General features: G+C 39.7%; 1 protein-coding gene across 2 annotated transcripts in view; it reads right to left on the bottom strand.

The window, feature by feature from the left end:
* The window catches only part of FMN1 (formin 1), a 488195-nt gene that overhangs the window by 337952 nt on the left and 133076 nt on the right, over window positions 1-17167 (bottom strand). For both annotated transcript variants that reach the window (XM_060419038.1, XM_042252230.2), the window contains one exon: window positions 6683-6861. In XM_060419038.1, the coding sequence (XP_060275021.1) occupies window positions 6683-6861 (179 nt within the window). The remainder of the gene's footprint in view (window positions 1-6682; window positions 6862-17167) is intronic.

Below are 17167 nucleotides of genomic sequence, written 5' to 3'. Positions count from 1 at the left end.
GTTCAGTAACTAAATGATGAATGTGACAGGCAACAACATGGACGGACCCTGAGAACACTGTGCTAAGTGGAATAAGACAGAGAAAGATGAATACTGTATGCTCTCATTTATAGGTGGAATCTAAAAATAACCAGATTCATAGAAACAGAAAACAGATCGGTGGTTGCCAGATGAAGACAGAGGGAACTGGGTGAGGTGATCAAAAGGTACAAACTCCCAGTGTAAGATTTTTAAGTCCTGGGCATGTAAGTACAGGATGGTAGCTATAGCTAACAATGCTATATTGTACATTTGAAAGTTGCTTACAGAGTAGATTTTGAAAGTTCTCATTGCAAGAAAAATAATTGTAACTATATGAGGTGATAAGATGTGACATTATCGTGGTGATAATTTTACAGTACATATGTATATCAACACTTGAAACTTTTACAATATTACATGTTAATTATACCTCAGTAAAATGGGAGGGGAAAAAAGGATAGCATTGGAGAAACAGAAGTGGTATGAGCCTTCAGAGTTAGGAGACTATAAATTTTGGTCTTGCTATCGGAGTGGTGACATTGTTCCTCATTTTAAAATAATAATTCACATTGAGAATATTAACATGTCTTCCATTTAAATAATTGCCATTTCTTTCTTTACATTTCTTTTAAATAATTTCCACTCCCCATACATCACATTGCTTAGGTTAATTTATACCCCTTTAATAGAATCAGGAAATTTAATACTATAACAAAAAGGAACTTTGTTTTATCAGTTCCTGTTCGTCCCATTCTATCAGCACACGTTTGATAAAGACACTGAGGCCTATGGAACTTAAGGCGGTGCCCAGAGTCCCATAGCTAGTGGTTGAGTCAGCAGGAGAAGTGAAGTAAATGAGCTTTCCACCTCCTGGTCCAAAGCAGAGGGGCCCAGATCTGACCCACCGCTTGTTTTTGAGTGACTTCTTTAAGAATGATCCTTACATTTTTTAATGGTGGAGGAAAAAAATCAAAGATGAACAGTGTTTTCGATAAGTGAACATTATATGAAATGCAAATTTCAGTGTCTACAGACTTTTACTGGAACACAGGCACACTTACTATGTATGTATTCTTTATGCTTACATTTGTCAGCAGAGTGGTTGCAGTAGAGACTGTATGGTCCCCAAAGCCTAAAATATTTCCTCTCTGGCTCTTGGCTTTAAAAAAAATTAATCTGCAGCTAAATAAGGGCCTTAATAGCAGTCCCAGCCTGAATGCCTGGGGTCATTCTGCTTTGTGGATGCCAAGTTTCCACCAATTAGTAACTGTTATAGTTATCACCCCTACATACTAATGAAAAGCTACATCTCCACTGAAAAAGCCTGATTAAAGTAACTTCTTGAGAGTGATACTGCAGATCAGATTCAAAACTGAAAACAGAACAGTCCTGCAACATTTAAGGCTGATCAAAATATCATGCAGCACTGCCCTCATCCCTGACCTTAGTGTTCACAACCCCCAGAGGAAAGAAGCCTTCTGAGCTGGTATGGTGGTCAGTGCATGCAAGCGTGGATGCTAAGTCACTTCAGTCGGCCTTTTTGTGACCCTATGGACTGTAGCCCGCCCACCTGGCTCGTCTGTCAATGGGATTCTCCAGGCGAGAATACTAAAGTGGGTTGCCATGCCCCCCTCCAGGGATCTTCTGGACCCAGGGATGGAACCCGTGTCTCTTATGTCTCCTGCACTGGCAGGTGGGTCCTTTACCACTAGTGCGAGCTGGGAATCAGTAACAAGATGCAAACTCTAAATCAGTAGAACTTTCTCCTGAATGGACATCTTACTTAGAACAAAACATAGGAATCAAATTGTAGCATCTAAGGAAGGGGGAGGATTGGAGGTGGGGAGACTTATGGCCCAAGGTGTAAAAACTGCTAATGCAGAAAATAATCTAAAGGAACTATCCCGATGTTTAAAAATTATAATTTAAAAAACAAAGAAGCATGTAAATATTTATATATTTTATTGTGTGTTTATATAAATTTTATATAAAATATATGCTATTTATATATGATATATGAATATATTTATAGTATAATATGTATAAACATGTGTGTATACATATATATATATATATATATACACACACACACACACACAAATACATATACCCCATTAAAGGTTAGTTCAAGATAAAGGCCTTGTTTATGTGATGATATGTTTCAAAAGCCTAAAAATACTTATAGACAATAAACCAAAGTTTATCCTAATACTGGCAGGGAAGGGTATAAGAAAACTTATATATGTGGTAGTGCTATTTATTTCCAAGTTGTAGTACTAATTCAAATTTTTTAAAAAAACAACTTTAACTCCAATAATAGAGAAATGATTAAATAAATTTTAGGATACAATGTTCAAGAATACTACACATTCACTTAAAATATATCCAGAGGAATTTGTAACACCATGAACAAGCAATGTAAGAGTAATAAGTAAAGGAGAAAAAAAAAGGTATAAAATCTATGCTTATAAGTTAAAAATAATCCCTCACTGAAAATAAGTCCTACAGGATGAAAAATACAAAGATGATTTATCAAATTTTTACAGTTGTTGTCTTTGTTTGCTGAGGTTATTAATTATTTCTTTTTAATTTAATTTCTTTCAATTTAACTACATATTTCAAATTTTCTAAAAGGATTATATATGATTTCTATAATTGAAATAAAGTAAAAATAGGAAATAATTTAATTTACAGGGAAAAGGAAAACCAGGAATATATAGTTTAGCCAATGGGTTAAAAAACACATAAACCCAGAATTTTTTTAAAACACAGAAGAAAAAGAAAGACTTTAAGTTCATTTCAGCACTGTGACATGCCAGACCTCCTGCTGCAGCAAGCGCAACTTAGTCTGACCAGTAGATGTCACTGTTACACTTCTTGCTTTGAGTGTATCTCAGGCATTGGAGAAGGAAATGGCAACCCACTCCAGTGTTCTTGCCTGGAGAATCCCAGGGAAGAAGGAGCCTGGTAGGCTGCCATCTATGGGGTCGCACAGAGTGGAACACGACTGAAGCAACTTAGCAGCAGCAGCAAGATACACAACTGCTTTTTAGATAAAGTGAGGTTTTTAAAAAATGTCAAAAGCCTTTGACTGTGTGGATCACAACTAACTGTGGAAAATTCTGAAAGAGATGGGAATACCAGACCACCTCACCTGCCTCCTGAGAAATATGTATGCAGGTTAAGAAGCAACTGTTAGAACTGGACATGGAATAAGAGACTGGTTCCAGATCAGGAAAGAGATATGTCAAGGCTGTATACTGTCACTCTGCTTATTTAACTTCTATGCAGAGTACATCATGGGAAACCCTTGTCTGGATAAAGCACAAGCTGGAATCAAAACTGTCAGGAGAAATATCAATAATTGCAGATATGCAGATGACACCACCGTAATGGCAGAAAGCGAAGAAGAACTAAAGAGCCTCTTGATGAAAATGAATGAGGAGAGTGAAAAAAAATTGGCTTAAAACTCGACATTCAGAAAACTAAGATCATGGCATCTGGTCCCTTCACTTCATGGCAAAAGATGGGGATACAATGGAAACAGTGAGAAACTTTATTTTGGGGGGCTCCCAAATCACTGCAGATGGTAACTGAAGCCATGAAATTAAAAGATGCTTGCTCCTTGGAAGAAAAGATATGACTAACCTAGATAGCATATTAAAAAGCAGAGACATTATCTTGCTGACAAAGGTCTGTCTAGTCAAAGCTATGGTTTTTCCAGTATCATGTACGGATGTGAGAGTTGGACTATAAAGAAAGCTGAGTGCCGAAGAATTGATGCTTTTGAGCTGTGGTGTTGGAGAAGACTCTTGAGAGTTCCTTGGACTGCAAGGAGATCCAACCAGTCCACCCTGAAGGAAATCAGTCCTGAATATTCATTGGAAGGACTGAGGCTGAAGCTGAAACTCCAATACTTTGGCCACCTGATGCGAAGAACTGACTCATTTGAAAAGATCCTGATGCTGGAAAGACTGAAGGCAGGAGGAGAAGGGGACAACAGAGGATGAGATGGTTGGATGGTATCACTGACTCAATGGACCTGAGTTTGAGTAAGTTCTGGGTGTTGGTGATGGACAGGGAAGCCTGGCAGGCTGCAGTCCATGGGGTCGCAAAGAGTCAGACATGACTGAGTGACTGAACTGAACTGAGGTTAAAAAAAACTACAAATTTCCAGTTCATCTCATGAAGGGTTGTAGTTTTTACATCCCTCAGCTTCATTCCAAACCTCCTTTTACAATAACTGAGATGTCCCATGTTTTTCTAAAATGACATACAATGACTGTGGCTTTATGATGATGAAAAGTACAAGGTTCCTGTGCTCTTGGATGCCTGAGAAAATTGTCACCCATGTGAATATTACAGGCCACAACTTGTCAAAGACATACTTCCAGGCTTGAAAGTAATGAATTGGAAGATGTTAAATGAAATCAGGAACACAAAACTGTAGTAAGTATTAAAGTTAATGGCAGGGGTAGGAGGGGCGGTTGCGGTGAGGAAGCGTCTCTTGGATTCCTAAAGCTCACTCCCATCTCTGACAGAAAATGGGCAAGTGAAGGGGGGCGGTAACAACTGTGACAGTCTACAATGTGAAAGTCAAGTGGGCCTTAGAAAGCATCACTACGAACAAAGCTAGTGGAGGTGATGGAATTCCAATTGAGCTGTTTCAAATCCTGAAAGATGATGCTGTGAAAGTGCTGCACTCAATATGCCAGCAAGTTTGGAAAACTCAGCAGTGGCCACAGGACTGCAAAAGGTCAGTTTTCATTCCAATTCCAAAGAAAGGCAATGCCAAAGAATGTTCAAACTACCGCACAACTGCACTCATCTCACATCTTAGTAAAGTAACGCTCAAAATTCTCCAAGCCAGGCTTCAGCAGTATGTGAACTATGAACTCCCTGACGTTCAAGCTGGTTTTAGAAAAGGCAGAGGAACCAGAGATCAAATTGCCAACATCTGCTGGATCATGGAAAAAGCAAGAGAGTTCCAGAAAAAACATTTATTTCTGCTTTACTGACTATGCCAAAGCCTTTGACTGTGTGGATCACAAGAAACTGTGGAAAATTCTGAAAGAGATGGGAATACCAGACTACCTGACCTGCCTCTTGAGAAATCTGTATGCAGGTCAGGAAGCAATAGTTAGAACTGGACATGGAACAACAGACTGGTTCCAAATAGGAAAAGGAGTACGTCAAGGCTGTATATTGTCACCTTGCTTATTTAACTTCTATGCAGAGTACATCATGAGAAACGCTGAGCTGGAAGAAGCACAAGCTGGAATCAAGATTGCAGGGAGAAATATCAATCACCTCAGATATGCAGATGACACCACCCTTATGGCAGAAAGTGAAGAGGAACTAAAAAGCCTCTTGATGAAAGTGAAAGAGGAGAGCAAAAAGTTGGCCTAAAGCTCAACATTCAGAAAATAAAGATCATGGCATCCAGTCCCATCACTTCATGGGAAATAGATGGGGAAACAGTGGAAACAGAGTCAGACTTTATTCTTTTTGGGCTTCAGAATCACTGCAGATGGTGATTACAACCATGAAATTAAAAGACGCTTACTCCTTGGAAGAAAAGTTATGACCAACCTAGATAGCATATTCAAAAGCAGAGACATTACTTTGCCGACTAAGGTCCATCTAGTCAAGGCTATGCTTTTTCCTGTGGTCATGTATGGATGTGAGAGTTGGACTGTGAAGAAGGCTGAGTGCCGAAGAATTGATGCTTTTGAACTATGGTGTTGGAGAAGACTCTTGAGAGTCCCTTGGACTGCAGGGAGATCCAACCAGTCCATTCTGAAGGAGATCAGCCCTGGGATTTCTTTAGAAGGAATGATGCTAAGGCTGAAACTCCAGTACTATGGCCACCTCATGAGAAGAGTTGACTCATTGGAAAAGACTCTGATTGGGGGCAGGAGGAGAAGGGGACGACCAAAGATGAGATGGCTGGATGGCATCACGGACTCAATGGACGTGAGTCTGAGTGAACTCTGGGAGATGATGATGGACGGAGAGGCCTGGCATGCTGCGATTCATGGGGTCGCAAAGAGTCGGACACGACTGAGCGACTGAACTGAACTGAACAATGTGGAAGTAGGTAAAACCCAGCCCTCTGCTTTGTATAGGTCAGTCAGCGCTTCTGTGTCAATGAATCCGTAAAAGAATGGGAAAGAGAAAGCTGTTTTTTTAACAGGTCATCCAGTATTTGGCAGATTTCCTGCCAAACTGTTCACCTGTTATTTGAGTGGCTGCAGAGAAAGGAAGGTGTAGGAATGTGGAAGACAGGCTATTTGAATTTCACTGGAGGATCCAGATCGTATCAGTCAGTTACTGTATGTTCTCAAATTTTTAGAAAACTATTAGGAGTGGCAAATGGTGTCTCACACAATAAGGTTTAGGCTGCAAAGCGGTGTTAGCAGAGTACTCTATAAATGCTCAGATATTTACACGACTGTGTAAACACAGTCACTTGCTAGTGCACAAATTTCAAATCAGCAACGTGTATCTGTTTTCTGCAGCTGATTGATTTTTAGACAATGACCCTCACACAAAAGGCAGCTTTAGCAGCCTCGCAGACACACTTTATGTTAAATGCATATTAAATGAGTCTCTATTATATACAAAGAGTCATAGCACAAACACAAAGGTTTCTACTCACATGGAGATCCAAGTGCAATTCATTTCTGTTGGGTTTCTCTCTTTCCTCATGGAGCAGAAATGGACAGGCTGGCCCTGCTCTGTAAGCCAGGACCCATGCACCTCCATCTTTGCTGGGAAGGTCCTTAGGTGTTGTCTGCTCACTGAAGCCGTCCCGGGCAAAGCCCTCAGAGGAGATGCCTAGACCAAAGCAGAGAAGACCATGAGTGACACACAGTGGTGACAATCCATCAAGCCAGCCATTTCTGGGGACTCTTATGTGGGCCACTGCATACTACCTCTTACTTCCCTTTCTAGGTTATATTTTTAGGGTTTGCTTTCCCCCAAAAGTGCTTAAGTATTCTTTCTGCTTATCTTAAGTATTCTTGCTTATCTTAAGTATTCACACTCAGAATGAATTAAAATATATGCCCTCGTATCCAAGGCATATAAAAAATACGTCTGTTCGCTGTACTCAGTGCTCCCTATTCCTGCTTACCAGTCAGGCTATACAGATCATTCTCTCTGAGAACAGAATCAGAGGACAGGCTGCAGGACAGAAGTCAGGAGTCCTGGACTCCTGACTTAGAAGCTGGCTTTACTTGCAAAAGGTATCACCTGAACCAAGTCACTAGTGTGTATTCTTCGAGGGCAGGAACTGCATCCGCTTCATCTTCATTTCTGGGGATAGCCGGCCTTTGGTCAGTGTGTTGAATGAGTGACACCCACGTGAGTGCACTACTTGGAACTCACTTTCCTATCTCCAGAATGAGAGTATTAAGCTAGCTCTTCTTTGAATTATGTTCGGGCAATAATAGTCAACTATGTGTCAGGCACGGTTCTTAACCCTGTTCTTTGGTTTTCAAAATAACTCTATAGGTAGGTATCATTAGGGTTCTCATTTTAGATGGGAAAACTGAAGTGCAAAGATGCTTAGCAAATTGCTTAAGATCAGTAAATGATAAAGCCAGGAACTGAACCCAGGCAGTCAAATACAGGCAGGTGTGCTTTTAATGACTAGACTCCATGGTCTCTGCCTGACATTTTTGAGATGGCGATACCTCTCCTACAATAAAAGGACTTTGTGGTCAAGTGAGCATGTAGCTTTTATCCCCAGAGCCACGACTCATGTTAGAATACTAAAGACCTTGAGGTGTCCTTTAGTAAAGAAACTTAACTCTATATAATAGGATTTTCCAAACTTAGTTGACCACAGAATCCAATTAAAGGGACACCCGTTAAACATGTCACAAGCCACCAGTGTTCCATTTGAATAGAGTTTGGAAATGAGCCGTAATGTCCCACAGGGCTCTCAGGTTCCTAGACCTCTTCTAGTTCCTGGTAAGCAAACTTGGCAAAATATTAAGCAACCAGGCAGAAGTTAAGAGTTTAGGCTCAGTGTACTTTTGCAATAGAGATGACTGCTGGATATGTGATAGGGTGTTTATTACACATAATCCTTGTAACAGTGTCTCTTTGGCAGGGATCCAATGCCACCCAATGACTTCAGCCATGCTGAACACCTGACTTACAAGTAATCTGAGCCACAAGTAAGTCAGCAAACAAAAGGACTGTGGGATAACACACTTCTCCTTTATATTAGAGTAGCATTTCAGGAGAAAATTTGCAAACACCCAAGGTTTTGCTTTCTGTTTGCCTGTTGGGTCGGTTGGTTTCTAATCACACTTTAAAACTGAAAGATGATACAGGTCACAGTGTCTCTACAGTTGCCCTCTGGCAGGCTGTCCCCAAAACACTGCAGTGAAAACCAAGAAAATGAAGGTCCAGGGCCTTGGGCATCTACTCTGCAGACATGCGCATCCAGAAGGCTACAACTAAGCTCTTTCTTCACCTGAGTTAGGTGTCCTAGAATGAGGGTCTTTTCAGGAACTTGGCCTCATTCTTTCCACAAGCCTCTTCCTACCTAGTGTCTCCGGACAGACTTTCTTCTGGGCCCTTGTTGAGGGCCTCATGTGCTACAGAGTGGCCCCCACTCCTGCTCAGAAGACAGGGAGGAATAATGCCTAAAAGAACCTCAGAGAGGAGACAGTCTACTAAGCTCCTCCTGTATACTCATGGTGACCCCAATAAGAGGGCAATGCCGGCCATGCTTTAAGAGATGAAGAGACTAAAGTGTGGACCCCTTTTCATTTCCATTTATAAAGCTTATCCCTCTCCTAGAATATTTCTGTTTAGATAAGTTCTATTTATTTAGCTCATCCCCCCTCATTTTTAGCAAGAAAAGAGAAAATAAGCCTTTTAAAATTTATGGTGTACTCTAACCTAGTTACTTTGTCTTCGAAATGTATTCATTACTAATCACACCTCTCATTTCAAACCCCTCCACTTTCCACTTTTATTTTGGAATAGCTTCTGGCTTTGGGTACAGCTTACACAGTTTGACAGAACAACATAAAACATGCTGTATACATCACAAAGAACATGCTGTGCACAACTAAGGTAAGACACCTTGATCATCAAAGGCACATTGTCTGGTGAGTGGTTCATCATTTAGGTATATGAGAGTGGTAAATTCCCACAAGGATAAGGACCTCGTGTCCTTATATAAAATATAGACGCCCATGGAAATGCATCTACGCACCTTTCGTGGCTGTCCACCACTGCATGAAGCAGGTGTGGGGTGCAATCCAGCTCACTTTACGCAGAGGGAAAGACAGTGTGAAGTTTAGGCAGAAACAATGGAAAGTAAGTTCATATTAGAAACAGTTTTAATTACGAAGGACCAGTTTTTAATACCTAATTTTAACCAGACAATATCCCTATGAAGCAAACACTCAGGGTAAAACTATGATGGGTAGTAATCTGGGGAAAGGTTGTTAGGACAGGAAAGACCAACAGCAGAAATAGGTAACAAAACAGTTCTCAAAAGTCTGACAAAGTAGGCGAGGACACAAGACAAATTCACCATTGGAAAGGACATAAACTAATAAATTCTTCTATTATTTTTATCAAAGTATAATTGATATACAATGTTGTATTAATTTCTGCTGTAGAGCAAAGTGATTGAGTTATTCATATATGTATATATTTTCTCTTTTTTTTCTTGTCAAAGAAGACAATAGTTTAATGAAGAACAAATTTTTATTTTGGACCATCTATTTTCTTATTCATTCATATAAAAACACTCTTGAAATGTTTGTTTTCTGTCCAGCTAACTGATATTAGATTCTCACTGATTTTATCTTCTATGGTTATAGGCTTATTTGTTTTTGCATAATATCCCTGGGGATTCCCTGGCAGTGCAGACGAAAAGAATCCGCCCCCGCCCCCCAAAGCAGGAGAGGTGGGTTTGACCCCTGGGTCTGGAAAATCCCCTGGAGGAGGAAATGGCAACCCACTCCAGCACTCCCGCCCAGAGAATCCCATGGACAGAGGAGCCCAGCAGTCCACAGTCCCCGGTGTCACAAAGAGTTGGACACAACCGAGCCGCTAACACACTGCATTTTCATATATTCTAAAAATTATATTAGTTTGAATCTACTTACAAGTATCAGGAACCACTATTTAAGATGTCTCACAAATCTGCCATTTATCTATTTCTTATTTATGTATATGTGCTCAGTTGTGTTCCACTCCCTGCGACCCCATGGACTGCAGTCCGCCAGGCTCTGCTGTCCCTGTGACCCTCCTTCAAGAATACTGGAGTGGGTCGCCACCTCCTCCCAGGGATCCGAACCCGCACCTCCAGCATTGCAGGCGCAACCCTTACTGCTAAGCCAGCATGGATAGCCCATTTATTTTTTATAGTAGGAACACTGCAGGGAGGTTGGTTGGTTGCTGGCATTGATAAACAGCTTAAGGATTCATCCTTCTGGCTTTCTATTACATCATCATCATAGGCTGGCATTTTGTTTCTTGCCTCCAAGATGCCTGTTCCATCTCCAGGCATGAGGAGAAAAGTCAGTGCCAGAGCTGTTGTTACCATTTAGCAGGAAAGAGAAACGTTTCTAGAAATCTCTTGTCAGGCTTCTGCTTTAGTCTCATTGCCTAGAACTGAAAATATTCTTTTCCATTATGGTTTGTTACAGGATATTGAATATAGTAAGGACCCTGTGCTATACCTTAGGATCTGTATATCCATTCTGTGTATAATGGTCTGCAAACCCCAACCTCCGATTTCATTATATTTATTATAGAATGGATAAACAACAAGGTCCTACTGTATAGCACAGAGAACTGTAGTCAATATGATAAGCCATAATGAAAAAGAATATTAAAAAATAATGTATATATATATGTGTGTGTGGTATATATTAGACTCAAGTCTGAAAAGTTTTAATAATATCAACTCATTTTCTGAACAGTCAAAAATAAAGCATATGTCTATGCCTACTAAAATAGGCATGTCTATACTACTCTCTTCAACTGAATATATTTAATATAGAGAGATAAAAATTATCTGAAATTAGGTAAGTATATTCTGTCACAACAGTCAAATATCACTTAAATTTCTAATGCAAATAGATTTTGAGGTGTTAGATTTTCATGGAACATTTTACAAAAAGCTTAAAACAGCCTTATCAACATAATCATGTCTTCCCCCTTTCATGTGCACAGACTATAAATCTAATTTTTCCTCAGTATTTATTAGTTATTTTGTTTCTCAAAATCATTTCAGCAGCTTGATGGACCACACATACACACACAGGTTAATTCCACAATTGACCATCTGTTAATACAACATACAGCACAGTCACAGTACAGGAAGGGCAACTTACCTTGGGACCACTTTGAAAGTCTGTGTTTTTCCCATATGAGCTGCACTTCCTGATGCTAACCTACAACATCAAACTGGGATTTTGCTGTCAATTATCAGTACAAAGGAAGCAGACGGAAAAGAAAAGTGATGTGCCATTTAAAACTGGAGGCGGTCTCCACAGCCCAGCTTCCCCAGTGGAGTGAGTCTCCCTACCTAAGATATACTGGTTTATTGTTCCCACATCTTTACTCTCTCACTTCACTGTGATTATTCACCCAAGGCCTTTCCAGTTGCTTTTGTAGCTTCTCCCACTGATGCAGATGTCATATATTTCCCCAGGTCCATGGACACCGAGTCCCTGGATGCTGGATGTGGCCCTGTGACTTGTTTGGGGAAAATGAATGTGGCCGATGTGACAGTGTGCCAGTCCTGAGCCAAGACCTGAAGAGGCGTTGTGTGTTTTAACACGCTGCCTTGTGTTTCTGCCATTACCAGAAAATAAGCACGTCTAGGGGGCCTGGACTTAGACACAGAGCAGACCCAAACCCTGTGAGCCAGCACAGCTGAACTCAGATCAGATCAAGTGAACCTTGCCAACTCTTAGACCAATGAATGAAAACAATAAATATTTGCTCTGAGCCACCAAGATTTGAGTTTTGTATGTTGAAATAGCTGCCTTATACACTCTATCATCTGTCCCCACCAGAAACACCATACCTATTTTTTTTAAAAATCAAACCATTTCAGCTGAGAGGACTAAAAGGCTACAATATGTTTCTTTTATAACTTGTACTGAAAATATTCACTGTATTAGGTTTTGAAAATATCAAGTGAAAAATCACAGCATGCCCATAATCTTATTCATACCACAATCTACACACAAACTACATTTCATTAAAAATGATAACCTTATTTACCAGGCATTGGTTTTAATTTTCACACACACACACACACACACACACACACACACACACACACACACACACACACACCAATGTCCAAAGAGAAGTATGCAAACATACTGTATAATCAGATCTGGACAAAAATCTCTAAGGAACAAAATTACAGTGGCTTTCAGCCTTTCTCCTCTAATTTGCACATCATACTGAGCCCTCACTTGACAGCAGTGATGGAGTATTATGCCTCCAAAAGGAGAAGAGAAAGAAAAAACCCTCAGCCTGAAACTCTCATGAGTTTTGTTCCTATGCTGTAGCTCCCAAGGCAATCCATCATACTTGACTTAAAATAAATCCAAAGAGGTGAAATTTTCTCAACCGTGAATATCAGAACTGATATGTAAAGGGAAACAGGTTGTCTTCCGTTATGTTCTTCAAACATGTACTTACAAGCAAGAGAGACAGCTATCTAAATGTGCCACTAATGGAAAGTGACATTGTTAAATACTTGTGACATTGTTAAAGAGGGTATGTGCCTGTGTGTAATTATTCATGTCTATGTCTAGGAAGATGGAGCTTTGGCAAAAGTCTCATGGCTGGTATCTGTCAATTAGAGATCAATCCTAGGCAATCCCACTGTCCCAATTTTCATTCCTTGTAATATTGAATGATATAATGTCATTAAACCAGCCAGGCAGACACAACTCTGAGAAAGCATCTTACTAATCCAGCTCAGCCTCTAACTCTCCTCATAAGAAGTACATAGAGAGAGAAATGATGAGCGCAGACAGACAGGTGGACAGTGTCCAGAGGCAAAGAAGGCTGTGGTAGATCCAGAAGTAAGACAGATGGAGGAGTAGGCATATCAGTTTCAGAATCTATGAAGAAAGCATCCAGTTCCATCGAACAAATGCAATGTTATTTGAATCTTTAAGATTATGTGCAAATTCAAACAAAATATAATTTAGAGTTAGAAGGGATCTTATTTATCTCCCCTCCCTATTGCTCATTTTATAGTTGAGGGAATAGAAACCCAGGAAGATTGTAATATTTCTGACATACCCAGATAGTGGCAAAGGCAGAACTAAAATCCAGGTTCCAGGGAAATCTTTCATGCTGTTTAGAGGAGGGCATTATTGTCAATTCCCAGATGGGAATACGGAAGTCTGAGGAAGGAGATCTGAATGGTTTGATAGGTGGGATCGAGTCTTAACTGTGACCTTTACTAATTGTTTTGATGTTAGTGGAATTACGAGACCTCCTTAAATCTTTATTTCCTCATTAGTAAGATGAACATAATACAAATATGCCTAATATTGAGCTGTGCTCAAAGTCGTTTTCCTGCGGAAACCTTTTCATGGACTCAGGGTGATCAATTGATGGAGTATGAAAACAAGATCCTATTTTAATTTAAAAGGAAGAAGAAGAAGAAAGCTGTTTACAACAAAAGCATATTACACATCACATACTTGTGTTAAGGACTATTCTTTTTTTGTCAAAGAAGATACAGGGAAGAAAAATTAAGCTCATAAGAATTCACAGTAGCACTCCAGTGCAGCAGATCCAAAATCTGTTCGAGTTCTAAAAATAGAATTCAGATCATCAAATGCAATAGCTCTCAGAAAGTGGCTGATCATCTCTAGAAAGTGCAGCTCCTCGGGGCACTTCATAGACACACTATGACACATTTTCCTGAAGTTCAAACATAGGAGACTAGAGCGTGACTGAAACTATGTATAGGCATCGCTATAGATGAAATCGCTTTTTAAAGAGGCACATCAAATCTATTTTTATGATTAGTACATTAACCTCCTTCCGTGACCTTTTCCTGTAGAGACTACAAATGTTAGATGAGAGGCAAATATTACTCACTCCAGGAAGCTGAACCGTGGCTATAGTTATACTGGATATTTTAACACCTGAAAACAGCGACGTGTATTTAAAAAAGCACAAATGCTGCCGAGTCACTCTGCTTTAGAAATGATACAAAGGAGGAGGGGGAGAACCTAAGTAAGGTTTGGTGCAGAAAAGATCAAGAAAGGGTCAAATCTGGAAGGCTGTAAGGTTCACTGAGATATTAAGAGCCTCTGTCCATTCGCATATAGTAAATGCTAAAGAAACTGATATTGGTACTTCAAATGCCTAGGTTATCAATACATTTTGGTCTGCTTGGTCATGAGGAATATACTTGCTTATTAAAAAAATATTACTTAAGAACAAGAATAAATGTGTTTCTTACAGTATTCATTATAAATAAATTTGAATAACCTTTTTTTTCTTTTTAGTCACATTGCCCCAGTTATTATGGGGATATTTCCACCAGTGGGAAACCCAACTCTTGAAGAGATATGACATAATTGCTAATTATCTTAATAGCCAAGGTTATATAAAAACTAAGCCTTGAATGATAAAATATATAATCAACGTTTTTTAAAAATCTCTCTAAAAAGAAATGATCTTGAGAAATTCACAAAAAAATGAATACACATAAAACAGCAATACAAAGAAAAAAAGAAGTCATATATGCTAATTCTAGAGGTAAACATTTATGATATTAAGAACAAAATATGGTTTTGAGTGTCCTTATAAAGCAAGAATGAAGCCGCATTTAGTTATTTCACCTCTATTACCAAAAAGAAGAATCACTAATTCTGTGGGCGGACAAAAGTTTTTCTAATATTAAATTCTGAGAGAAATTGCTAGATTACAGAATTCCAAGCTAAGCCTTTTCACTGACTATACAGTCAGCAAAAAACAAGACTGGGAGCTGACTGTGGCTCAGATCATGAGCTCCTTATTCCAAAATTTAGGCTTATATTGAAGAAAGTAGGGAAAACTACTAGGCCATTCAGGTATGACCTAAATCAAATCCCTTACGATTATATAGTGGAGGTGACAAATAGATTCAAGAGAGAGAGTGCCTGAAGAACTATGGGTGGAGGTTTACAACATTGACATGTGGTGGTGACCAAAACCATCCCCAAGGAAAAGAAATGCAAGGAGGCAGAGTGGCTGTCTGAGGAGACCTTACAAATAGCTGAGAAAAGAGGAGAAGCAAAAGGCAACGGAGAAAAGAAAAGATACATCCAACTGAAGGCAGAGTTCCAGAGAATAGCAAGGAGACGGAAGAAAGCCTTCTTACGTAAACAATGCAAAGAAATAGAGGAAAACAGTAGACTGGGAAAGACTAGAGATCTCCTCAACAAAGCAGAGATACAGAGGGAATATTTCATGCAAAGATGGGCTTAATAAAGGACAGAAAAAGCAAGGACCTAATAAAAGCAGAAGAGATTAAGAAGAGGTGACAAGAATACACAGAAGAACTATACAAAAAAGAAAAAAAAAGGTTTTAATGACCTAGATAACGAAGGTGTGGTCACTCACCTAGAGAACACATCCTGGAGTGTGAAGTCAAGTAGGCCTCAGGAAGCGTTCCGACAAACAAAGCTAGTGGAGGTGATGGAATTCCAGCTAAGCTATTTCAAATTCTAAAAGATGACGCTGTTAAAGTGCTCCATTCAACATGTCAGCAAGTTTGGAAAACTCAGCAGTGGCTACAGGACTAGAAAAAGTCCGTTTTCATTCCAATCCCAAAGAAGGGGAATACCAAAGAATGTTCAAACTACCATACAACTGTGCTCATTTCACATGCTAGCAAGGTAATGCTCAAAATCCTTCTAGCTAGGCTTCAACAGTACATGAACCAGGAATTTCCAGATGTACAAGCTGGATTTAGAAAAGGCAGAGGAACTAGAGACCAAATTGTCATCAACTGTTGGATCATAGAAAATGCAAGGGAATTCCAGAAAAACATCTTCTGTTTTCATTGACTATGCTAAAGCCTTTGACTGTGGATCACAACAAACTGTGAAAAATTCTGAAGGAGATGGGAATACCAGAGCACCTTACCTGTCTCCTGAGAAACCTATAAGCTGGTCAAGAAGCAACTATTAGAACCAGACAAGGAACAATGGTTCAAAATTTGGAAAGGAGTATGTCAAGGATGTATATTGTCACCCAGTTTATTTAACTTGTATGCAGAGTACATCATGTGAAATGCCAGGCTGGATGAATCACAAGCTGGAATCAAGATTGCCAGGGGAAGTATCAACAACCTCAGATATGCAGATGATACCACTCTAATGACATAAAGTGTAGAGGAACTAAAGAGCCTCTTGATAAGGATGAAAGAGTAGAGTGAACAAGCTGACTTAAAACTCAACATTCAAAAACAAAGATCATGGCATCCGGTCCCATCACTTCATGGCAAACAGACGGGGAAAAAGTGGAAACAGTGGCAGCTTTTACTTTCTTGGGCTCCAAAATCACTGTGGACACTAACTGCAGCCACAAAATTAAAAGATGCTTGTTCCTTGGAAGAAAAGCAATGACAAACCTAGACAGCATATTAAAAAGCAGAGACATCACTTTGCCAACAAACATCCATATAGTCAAAGCTGTGGTTTTTCCAGTAGTCATATACAGATGTGAGAGTTGGACTAAAAAGAAGGCTCAGTGTCAAAGAATTGATGCTTTTGAACTGTGGTGCTGGATAAGACTCTAAGGAGTCCCTTGGAAAGCAAGGAGATCAAACCAATCAGTTCTAAAGGTAACCAACCCTGAATATTCATAGGAAGGACTGATGTTTAAACTGAACTGCCAATACTTTGGCTACCTGATGCGAAGAGTCGACACATTGGAAAAGACCTTGATGCTGGAAAAACTGAGGGCAGGAAGAGAAGGAGATGACAAAGGATGAGATGGCATCACCGACTCAATCGACATGAGTTTGAGCAAACTCCAGGACATAGGGTAGGACAGGTAAGCCTGGCATGCTGTAGTCATGGGGTCGCAAAGAGTTGGAGATTACTTACCAACTGCACAACAACAC

The sequence above is a fragment of the Ovis aries genome, chromosome 7 (genome assembly GCF_016772045.2).
Source record: "Ovis aries strain OAR_USU_Benz2616 breed Rambouillet chromosome 7, ARS-UI_Ramb_v3.0, whole genome shotgun sequence".
NCBI classification, from domain to species: domain Eukaryota; kingdom Metazoa; phylum Chordata; class Mammalia; order Artiodactyla; family Bovidae; genus Ovis; species Ovis aries.
Note: the sequence above shows the minus strand (reverse complement) of the source record. Positions and strands in the feature narration are given on the sequence as shown.